The 12,080-nt window shown below is 41.5% G+C and overlaps 1 protein-coding gene across 1 annotated transcript in view; it reads left to right on the forward strand.

Annotated features, from left to right (window-relative positions):
• DMXL2 (Dmx like 2) overlaps positions 1-12,080 on the forward strand; it is a 184,600-nt gene that overhangs the window by 36,723 nt on the left and 135,797 nt on the right. The window contains 2 exon segments of the mRNA XM_044279637.1: positions 313-379; positions 10,428-10,606. Coding sequence (XP_044135572.1) covers positions 313-379; positions 10,428-10,606 — 246 coding nt within the window.

A 12,080-nucleotide genomic window follows, 5' to 3' on the forward strand; every position in this document is an offset into this window, starting at 1 on the left:
TGTAGGATCTTCTGCATGCGTGATGTTCCCTTGTACTTTCCTTGAGAAATACATGGCACTAGTGAGCCTCGGTAACGTAGGATGAGTCTTGTGCATGAGCGAGGACTGGGGTCCGTATATTACTGTGGAAGACTAATAGCGGCCCGTTTTCTGTATGATCCACTGTATATTTGGCCTGATCATTTAGGTTGCAGCTTGACTGACTGATGGAACTTGCTTGATATAGCAGGCTCTTTATTTATTGATCTCATTTACATATGTTGCAAAACGGCAGACGGCGGCGATGAATATTTAATGTCTCTTTGCTCGCAGAACTGCAGTGCCCGTACTTTTGATGAAATGGTCCCCGGATGGCGAATACTTTGCAACTGCAGGAAAGGTAAGATGTCTCTGCCATGTTGGTGACTAACCATGCAATATGTGCTCTTGTGTGATAACTGAAAACACAAGAAAAGCATGATATTTTGGGGCAGGAAACTGTTATTTTTATTGCTTTTTTTAGTATCCACTTACCTTGGGTACATCTACCGTACTCGACTATATCTTCAAGGAATCTTGATACAGGCCTTATTTGAATGTAATACTCATTTAATTGCTTTTTCTATTTTGGTCGGGGACAGTAGCGATAAATAAAACCGCATAATGATGATGAGTTAGGTTTTATATTGTGCGTATCTTAGCAGCTTAGTGATGCCAGATTTGGTTGTTTTGCTCTATCCTCTGAAGGCATGCTGCAGCGTCCATGATTATCCAGGCATATGATTCTGTGACAGATGGCATGGTTAGACTTCCAGCTAGAAGGCGTTTACTGCCTCCGCTTCAGATGGCATGTTTGTTTCCACTTCCATCATGGGTGTGACTCATCTGTGCTTGCCTTGCTCCCTGAAACAGCCTGACCGAGGGATCACCCCCTGTGCCGTGACTTCAGTAAAGCAAATTTAAAACTAGTCATTGGTTAAAAAGCATTGACCAGTTATTTTCAAGTTCTCATGCGGAAGAAAAATAACTGATTTACAGTTTACACTTAAAGGGGTTGTCTCACTTCAGCAAATGGCATTTATCATGTAGATAAAGTCAATACACTTACTAATGTATTGTAATTGTCCATATCGCCTCCTTTGCTGGCTGGATTCATTTTTTATCACTTTATACACTGCTCATTTCCAGGGGTTACGACCACCCTGCAATCCATCGGTGGTGGTCATGCTTGCACACTGTAGGAAAAAGTTTCAGCCTCTCTGGTGGCTGGGAGCGTGGGAGCGCACATAGGCTTGTGGTTTATCCTATAGTGTGCAAGCACAACCACTACTGCTGGATTTCAGGATGGTCGTAACTTGTGGAAACAAGCAGCATATAATGTGATGGAAAAATGAACCCAGCCCGTAAAGGAGACAATATGGACAATCACAATACATTAGTAAGTGCTTTGTATTAACTTTCTCTACATGATAAATGCCATTTGCTGAAGTGAGACCTTTTACCCCTTAACACCCATACGGCTGTGGGGGGGGGGGGGGGGACCCGATGGTATGGAAGGCAGCGCGATGTCTAAGGAAGGCATCGCGCTGCCTTCCGGTGACGAGCCTGTGAGATCCAGCCCCCTGGATCTCACAGGCCGGAAGCTGTATGAGTAATACACACTGTATTACTCATACAGCCAATGCATTCCAATACAGAAGTATTAGAATGCATTGTAAAGATTCAGACCCCCAAAAGTTCAAGTCCCAAAGTGGGACAAAAAATAAAGTGAAAAAAAAAGTTGAAAAAATAATGTCGTCCCCCCCCCCCCCCCCAAAATTTAAAGTTTCAAGTTAAAATAAACAAAAACGTCATTTTCCCCAAATAAAGTTAAAAAAATTGTTAAATAGGGGAAAAAAAGTATACATATTAGGTATCACCGCGTCCAAAATATTGTCACCTTACATCACAAAAAGTACAACAGCAAGCGATCAAAAAAAAAAGGCGTTTGCCCACTAAAATAGTACCAATCAAACCGTCATCTCATCCCGCAAAAAATGAGGCCCTACCTAAGATAATTGCTCAAAAACTGAAAAAAATATGGCTCTCAGAATATGGAGACACTAAAACATGATTTTTTTTTTTTTTGTTTCAAAAATTATATTATTGTGTAAAACATAAATAAAATAAAAAGTATACATATTGGGTATCGCCGTGTCCGTATCGACCGGCTCTGTAAAAATATCACATGACCTAACCCCTCAGATGAGCACCGTAATTTTCTTTAAATAAAAACTGTGCTAAATAAAAATTTTGTCACCTTACATCACAAAAAGTGTAATAGCAAGCGATCAAAAAGTCACACGCACCCCAAAATAGTGCCAATAAAACCGACATCTCATCCCGCAAAAATCATACCCTTGCCAAGATAATCGCTCAAAAACTGAAAAAATTATGGCTCTCAGACTATGGAAACACTAAAACATGATTATTATTTTTTTGCTTCAAAAAATAAATCATTGTGTAAAACTTACCTAATATGTATACTTTTTTATTTATTTATGTATCGCCACATCTGTGACAACCTGGTCTATAAAAATATAATATCACATGATCTAACCTGTCAGATGAATGTTGTAAATAACAAAAAATAAAAACGGTGCCAAAACAGCCATTTCTTATTATCTTACCTCACAAAAAGTGTAATATAGAGCAACCAAAAATCATATGTACCCTAAACTAGTACCAACAATACTGCCACCCTATCCCGTAGTTTCTAAAATGGGGCCACTTTTTGGGAGTTTCTACTCTAGGGGTGCATCAGGGGGGCTTCAAATGGGACATGGTGTCAAAATAACCAGTCCAGCAAAATCTGCCTTCCAAAAACCGTATGGCATTCCTTTCCTTCTGAGCCCTGCCGTGTGCCCGTACAGCAGTTTACGACCACATATGGGGTGTTTCTGTAAACGCCAGAATCGGGGGCCATAAATATAGAGTTTTGTTTGGCTGTTAACCCTTGCTTTGTTACTGGGAAAAATGGATTCAAATTGAAAATTTGCCAAACAATTGTAATTCTGAAATGTAATCTCCATTTGCCAATAACTCTTGTGGAACAACTAAAGGGTTAACGACGTTTGTAAAATCACTTCGGAATCTCGGAATGGCCTGGATAAGGCCTCATGCACACGAACGTATTTTTTAACGTCCCGCAAAACGTGGTTCCGTTGTACCGTGATCCGTGCCCGTTTTTTCTTCCGTGGGTCTGCCGTGATTTTTGGAGGATCCACGGACATGAAAGATGAAAAAAAAATCTAAGTCAAGTTTGCCATTGAAATGATAGGAAAAAACGGACGCGGATCACGGACACGGATCACGGACACGGATGACAATCTTGTGTGCATCTGTGATTTTCACGGACCCATTGACTTGAATGGGCCCGTGAACCATTGGCCGTGAAAAAAATAGGACAGGTTATATTTTTTTCACGGCCTCGAAACACGGGTCACGGGCGCAGTGTAAAAACGGTGCACAAGCCGAGTTTTCTACGGCCCCATTGAAAGTCAATGGAGCCGCAGAAAAAAACGGAAAACGGCACAACGGCCACGGGTGAACACAACGGTCGTGTCCATGAGGCCTAAGTCAAACCATTTTAAAGTTATCAGCACTTAAAGTGACACTGGTCAGATTTGCAAAAAATGGCCAAGTCCGTAAGGTGAAATAGGGCTGAGTCCTTAGGGGGTTTAGGACCTTGCCATTTTCCACCTTAAAGAAGACCTTTCACCACTCCTGACATGCCTGTTCAAATAGCTTCATACATTCCCCATGTAATAACAATACTGGAGCATCTTATGTCTCCATGTTGTACCATTCCTTTATTTTTTCTACTAGAAGTTATAATAGAATTGCTATTAGCCCTCAGTAAGGGTACAGAGGAGAGGTAACCAGTTGGGGGTGTGTCCCTGCACAGACTGACTCTATCCAATCAGTACTGCCATTTTCAGACTGTACAGGTACACACCCCCAACTGGTTACTACCCCTCTGTACCCTTACTGAAGGCTGATAGCAATTCAATTATAACTTCTGGTAGAAATAATAAAGGAATGGCACATCATAGAGCCATAAGAATAGATGTTCCAGAATTGTTATTACATGGGGGATGCATGAAACTATTAAAACAGGCAGTGTCAGGAGCGGTGACAGGGACTCTTTAAGGACCAGGCCATTTTTTGCAAATCTGACATGTCACTTTATGTGGTGATAACTTTAAAACGCTTTTATTTATACAAGCCAGTCTGAGATTTTCTTGTCACATATTGTACTTCATGACAGTGGTAAATTTGAGTCCAAATATTTAATTTTTATTTATTTAAAAAAATAATAATTTTTGAAAAATTATCAACTTTCTATTTCTCTGCTTTTAAAACAGATGGTGATACCTCCTAAATAGTTAATACTTTATATTTCCCATATATCTACTTCATGTTTGGATCATATTGTAAATTATATTTTCTTTTTTTGGGACGTTAGAAAGCTTAGAAGTTTTAGAAGCAAATCTTGACATTTTTCAGGAAATTTCCAAAACCCACTTTTTAAGGACCAGTTCAGGTCTGAAGTCACTTTGTGAGGCTTAAATAATAGAAACCTCCCATAAATGGCCCTATTTTAGAAACTACACACCTCAAGGTATTTAAAACTGATTTTACTGAATGTGACTTGCTGTATGTTGGGAGTACAAAGCGAAAATTTGGAAATTGGTTGTTGGAACATCTGAAGTATATCAGTAATCCCAACGCATTGAACATCTCTAATGCAGCAAGACACTTTGTGCAGATGCACGCCCGCAGAGCCAAAAGTTTCAATGCATTTGCAATTGAGAGGGTTACTGCACCCCCAAGAGGTGGGGACCACCGGAAAAAACTCCTCCTGCGGGAGGCATTCTGGATATTTAGATTAAATACCAGAGTCCCAGCAGGATTAAATCTAAAAAGAGAGCTAATGTACATCTACCAGTAAATTACTGAGGAAGGATATTGTTCTCATATTTATATTTATGCTCATTTATATACATCTTCCTCTTAGGGGTTATGAACAGATCCTTTGTGTTGAAAATCTCCTGGCATGAGTTAGGTTATTTTAGTAATGTTATCATATGTTTTTATATGTAGTACATCATTCACATTGTGCCTTTTTTTTTTTTTTTCTTCTCATTGTCTAGCCAAATACATCCAGGCATACCCCGCACGGGGTTAATGAGTTTGAGAGCTTCAGCACAGTGTGTACATCATTCACACTTCATGTTTTTTGTTTTTTTCAATATGTATTACCCTAATTCTGTAGTTTACGAGCACATATGGGGTGTTTCTGTAAACTGCTGTATGGGCTCACGGCAGGGCGCAGATGGAAAGGAATGACCTAAGGTTTTTGGAACGCAGATTTCACTGGAATAATTTTAAGTTGCCATGTCACATTTGAAGACCCCCTTATGCACCCCAGAGTAGAAACTCCAAAGAAAGACCCCATTTTGGAAACTACGGGATAAGATGGCAGTTTTGTTGGTACTATTGTAGGATACATATGATTTTTGGTTGCTCTATATTACGCTTTTTGTGAGATAAGGTAACAAAAAATAGCAGTTTTAGCACCATTTTTAATTTTTTGTTATTTACAATGTTCATCTGACAGCTTATATCATGTGGTATTTTTATAGAGCAGGTTGTTATGGATGTGACAATACCAAATATGACAACTTTTTCTGGTTCTTTGTTTCAGTTTTACATAATAAAGCATTTTTGCTAAAAACTATTTTTTGACTGTCTTTATGTAGGGGCAAATCTTATTTTTTTTTGTATGAGATGACAGTTTGACTTTTTGATCGCTTGATATTACACTTTTTGTGATGTAAGGTGACAAAAAAGGGCTTTTTTGCCAAACTTTTTCTTTTATTTTTTTACGGTGTTCATATGAGGAGTTTGGTCATGTGGTATTTTTATAGAGCAGGTTGTTACGAACGCGGCAATGACTAATATGTCTACTTTTTTATGTTTTTTTTACATTTAACACCATAGAAGAATAAAAAAGAATTTTTGTGTCTCCATAGTCTGAGAGCCATATTTATTTTTTGGGCGATTGCCTTAGGTAGGGGCTAATTTTTTGCGAGGTGAGATTACTTTTTGTGATGAACAGTGAAAAAAAAATGGCTTTTTTAGCACAGTTTTTATTAATTTCTTTTTACGGTGTTGACCAGATGGAGTGGATCATGTGATATTTGCGCGTTGATACCCAATATGTCTTTTTTTTTATATATATTTTTTTTCTGTTTTTTAAAATTGTATATGTCTCTTTATAGGAAAGGGGCTTTTTTTTATTGAAACTTAAATTTTTTTATTGTTAAAAACACTTTTTTTATTCACTTTTAATATTTTATTTATTTTTGTCCCACTATGGAACTTCAACATTACAGGGTCTGATCCCTGTTTCAATGCAGCACAATACATCTGTATTGTACTAGGGTTATTGCGGGTATCGAAATTTCGATACCCAATCGATACTTTTGTCCCGGTATCGATACGATACCGGGATTTCCATTTTTCCGATACTAGGCTGCGCTGCAGCGCAGTCTAGTATCTCTGAACATGAGCGCGCTGCTCTTAGTGCTCTCATGTTCCCTGAGCAGCACAGGGGAGAAGAAAGCAGTCTCTTCCTCCCCCTGTGCTGCTGCTGCCGCTGCCACCAATGAAAGGAGAGAGGGGCGGAGGAGGGGCGGGCGCACTGCGCCACCAATGATACGACTTTCACTACACAGAGTGGCGCCCAGCGATGTCCCAGCACTTACCATTATTCCTGGGCGCCGATCAGTTCGCCCGCAGTGCCCCATTACTGTCTCCTCTCCTGCTCCATATGCCAATTACTATCGGAGCAATGGGGAGGAGAAATCAGCTTCTCTAGGGGGCGTTCCTTCTCCCTGCGCTGCGATTGGCCAGGGAGAAGAGAGTGCGGCACCTGAGGGGTTAACTGTCGCTGATCTGCCAGTACCCGCTTCCTGTATTAAGGGGTAATTATCATTGGTGGCGCAGTGTGCCCTCCCCTCCCCACCCCATTAAAATCATTGGCACAGTGCCCCCTCCCCCCACCCCCCAGTATTAAAATCATTGGTGGCAGTGGCAGCTTCTGATCGGAGCCCCAGCATTGTAAGCCTGGGGCTCAGATCGGTTACCATGGCTGCCAGGACACTACTGAAGCCCTGGCTGCCATGGTAACAACCCTGATGCTGTGTGCACAGAGCAGCCTTGACAGTGTGAGGTCCTATTAACCCTGTTAGCGCTCTAGGACAAGGGATGAAAAAAATCCCAGGTTCTGGCCCCTAAGGGGTGAAATAATTATTAAATAAAAAGTGTAAAAAAAAATAAAAAAAAATATTAAGTATGAATCACCCCCTTTCCCAATTTCACATATAAAATGTCTAAACAATAAATAAACATATTACATATCGCCACGTCAGAAAAGTCCAAACTATTAAAATATAAAAAAAAACCTATGCGGTGAACGCCGGAACAGAAAAAATAAATAAAAACTGTGCTATTCGCCATTTTTTAAAATGCGGAATGCACGTGGCTTTTTTGGTTTATTTTTTTGCGTGGTATCGAGTATCGCAATACTTTTTTATGGTATCGAAACCGAATAAAAAATTTGGTATCGCAACAACTCTATATTGTACTGCATTTACTATTAGTGTATTACACGGTGTAAAATGGCCACGGCAACCATCGGGTCCCCGCCACCGCAGCGCAGGGACCTGATGGCTAAGGAGAGGGAGCACAAACCTCCCATATGACCGCGGCATATGAGGGGTTAATCCACCGCCATCTGCATAATCACCGATGCTGGTTGATGCAGCAGGTGTCCGGCTGTCAGTAACAGCTGGATCCGTGCTGTTGATTGCCGGACCGCTCCTGGTGGGAGGAAGGACTGCAGGACGAGAATGCTCGTCCTGGGGCGCAAAGTACCGGCCATTTAGGACGATTCTCGCCCTGGGTCCTTAAGTTGTTAAAGGGGTTGTGCAAGGGTTATGCAAGGGTCAGAATAGGTCATCAATATCCTATCGGCGGGGATCCAATACCCGGCACCTCAATCAGCTGTTTGAAGAGGAGGTGGTGCTCCATGCAACCCCTCCTTCCAGTTTATTACACTGCCTCTCATCTCAGAAGTGCAGTGCAATTAATAGTACTCGCTCCATTCGCTTGAATGGAGCAAGTACTTTTAATTATAGTACGTCACGGCTGCAAGGGAGATGATGCGTTGTGTAATGAAGAGGAAGCATGGAGCAATCAGGAGAACACCGAATGGCTGGGGACTGAGCCATCAGAGAGCTTGTCTGATGGATTTTGCATTGAACGCCGCTCTGCAGCTTTCTATATTTTGTAATACATTCAGACTGTAGATACCAAACAGGCTGCAGAGTTTTTAATAAAAGCCAAGTACAAAACTTTTTTTTAGCCCATAATACATGGAATTTGATAGAATCAAAAGCGTCCATAGCCTTTTAAATACAATTTGCAAGAAAAGTTTCTTAAACTTTATGAATCTATGCTTATGTTGCACTGATCACAAACTTTCAAGAATACAATCCAATGTGAATTTGTTTTTGCCCTCTTATTTCTGCTGTAAGTAATGATTTAGAGATGTTTGCCTATTGGGGGGATGCTACATTTAAGGCCTCATGCACACGACCCATTCACCTCAATGGGGCCTCAAAAGATGCGGACAGCACTCCGTGTGCTGTCCGCATCCGTTGCTTCGTTCCGTGGTCTGCAAAAAAAATTATAACCTGTCCTATTCTTGTCCGTTTTGCGGACAAGAATAGGCAGTTATATCAATGTCTGTCCGTGCCATTCCGCAAATTGCGGAACACACACTGACTCCATCCGTGTTTTGCGGATCCGCAATTTGCAGACCGCAAAACGCACAATGGTCGTGTGCATGAGGCCTAAAGCTTATTTCTCACGAGCAATGCAGATTCTGTCAGGATCTGTTATGGGAAAATCGACTGCAATTGCGTACAGTTTTTTGTGCATGGATGCAATCGGTTTTTGATGTGTTTTTCACGCACATGAATTAAAACTGAAGAATTTAAAGAATAACTGTCACATTTAGACCCCAATTTCAATTTTCATATATGCAGTTACTAATAACATGATATTCCAGAATCGGGTACTATTAGACTGACTTACTCCATATTTAATAAGATTCAGCCCTTAGCAACCAGTCTGCATAAAACTGCAATTTCTCTATTCAGTTAAGATGGCCGCCACTGCCCTCACCTTCAGGCTAATCCCGCCTGCCCTCACTTGCCAGTAACAATAGCCCCCCAAAAGTGTCAGTAACCAGAGCCCTCCCCCCCCTAAAGGGTTAATCTCCTGCAGCACAAAGGGGTCCTCTTATCACATGTTGCCTTCATTTATACACTGAGCAGATGGCAGATCTCCCTTCCCTGGTCTGCGCTGCTCCAACTCTGCATTGTCCCAGTCTGCTGAGTGAGGGAGCGTCTGCCAAGTGCAGAGACAGGGAGAAGTGCACACAGCCCAGGCACTGTTATCAGCTGCTGGGGAGGACCTGGCTTTGATCATTTACTTACAGTCCCTGGCTGTCAGGACTGTGACCTTGCACGTCCTCAATCCTTCAACACATAGACGGACCATGCCTAGCAACTCTATTTTAAGCACAGGTAAAAGTAGGCAGTACAGAGAACAAAACTGTGGAATTAAGGGGTAATTGAATACACAGTGAAAAGTTGAAATAGGGCCACCAAAGTGATATTAATCACCACAATCCAATACTCCAAAAAATAAAAATAAAATGACAGTTATACTTTAACACTCAACATCTATCAACCATCCGTGAAAAATGCATTGCGTCCCGATTTCATTGAAAACTGGCTTGTGGCACACCATTGTGGATTACACATTCTCATGCAATAAAACTGCGGCGTACACTGCCAGCAAAGTGTATGAGATTAGTCAATTGTCAGGCACATTTAGCTGTTTTCTTTTTCAGTGTGGAAATTGACGGTCATGATTTTGAAATCCACAGCATGTCAATTCTATGTCTGTTCTTTTGCACAAATTTTACCCTTTTCAATGCACGGGTGAGATGTGTGAAAAAAACGCAAGTAATGCATAGGTTTTGGTGCAGAAATGCACAGAAAACCACATGAAAAACCGTGTGGAATTTGTGTTTTGAAATCTGCACTTGTGTGTAGGTATCCTAATGCCTAATGTTCCATTGGAGTTGTAATGTTATTAATATCAAGGTGATCCTTCATGATGTCAGAACATATATTGCTCTAAGTCAGACAGGCAAAAGGGGAAAATAGGCAAAGGTGTCGAGACACCCTGACCTGAATATTCAGGGTTGATGCCAGACCGTTATAAGGAAATGTAAAGCTGTGTAATAAACACAAATCTCTCAACAGGAGGACTGTCTTCTGAAGGTCTGGTACCCATTGACAGGGTGGAAATCCTCTTTTTTACCTCATGAAGTTCAAGAGAAAAAGGGGAGCCCCATTGATGTCAACTTTTCATTTGTGTACCTAGCCCACCCCCGAGCAGTGATTGGTTTTTCATGGAGGAACACAAGCAGGTTTATGCCCAGGTAAAACATTTTTGTGAGCCATCGTATAGTTTGAGGTGGAAGATGGTGGTAACATGTTCATTGCCCTTTCTTTCTAGCTGGCTACAAGTAAGTGACAATGTGTACTTTGTATCTAGAGGCTGAAATTTCTTATGCTTTTGGAGTTATTTTGTTACAGTAATATTTTACGTGGTGTGCTGCAGTAACGTTAGGAGGTTAAAATACCATAATAAGGGTCCATATACACGTCTGTAGAATGTGTCCGCACCCGTTTCTCTATGGGGCTGGATTGGATGCGGACAGCACACAGTGTGCTGTCAGCTTCCGCATTTCCGGAGCGCGGCCCCGGACTTCCGGTCCACGGCTCCGCAAAAAAATAGAACATGTTCTATTCTTCTCCACAATTGCAGACAAGAACAGACAATTCTATGGGGGTGCCAGCTGGGTGTGTTGCGGATCCGCAATGCACTACGTACGTGTAATTTTACCCTAAGAATAAATCAAAGTATCCTTAAAGGGCTTCTGTCAGCAAATTTGTACCTATGATAGCAGAGCTTCTAGGTGTAATGGCAATGCCCCCATTGCTCCTAGAGGCTAATTTGCATATATTAAGACTTCATTGCAAACACATATGACCATGGGACCAACACAAATGCCAAGTGCACATGTAACAGGTCAGCCAGTGTCATAGGTACAGATCTGCTGACAGATTCCTTTTAAGTGCAGTAATAAGTGATAAATATTGTAGAGAGAAGTCAGCTATATTCGGTCTGTTTACCCATCTGCAGTGTGTGCAGTACAAGTGTCTGGCCCATGTTGCCGCTTTAGAGCGTGTGTGTTCTTTAAGTAATACATATTGTACCTTTAGAGTTTTCTTTGTATTTTTTGTCTAAGGCTAGGTCTACACGACGACATTTGTCGCGCGACAGATAGGGCGCAACAGTTGTCGCGCGACATTTTGTTGCACTAATGTCGCGCGACAATTTTTATAATGGCAGTCTATGGTGTCGCACTGCAACATGCGACATGTTGCGACTGCGACGCGACAGTCGCAGAAAAATCCATCTTGAATGGATTTTCTGCGACTGTCGCGTCGCAGTCGCAGCATGTCGCATGTTGCAGTGCGACACCATAGACTGCCATTATAAAAATAGTCGCGCGACATTGGTGCAACAAAATGTCGCGCGACAAATGTCGTCGTGTAGACCTAGCCTAATGATCTAAGAGCTGGTGTAAAGGGAATGTGTCTTCAGTAAATGACCCATTGTTTAAATTAAAAGGGTCATGCAGGGTAATTCAAAGTCTTAAAATAAAAATACATGATATCTGCGCCCGTTTCTCTAGCGCCTTTGTCTACGGCACTGGTGCGGTACTCCTATGCCTGGATAGGCACATGAACGCGGCTGCAAATCATTGTGTTCAGCGGGTTTCAGTTGAGGACAGTGATTGGCTGCAGTGGTCAAATGCCATATCCAGGCACAAACCTTAAAGGGAA

This window comes from Bufo gargarizans, chromosome 2 (assembly GCF_014858855.1).
Source record: "Bufo gargarizans isolate SCDJY-AF-19 chromosome 2, ASM1485885v1, whole genome shotgun sequence".
NCBI lineage: Eukaryota > Metazoa > Chordata > Amphibia > Anura > Bufonidae > Bufo > Bufo gargarizans.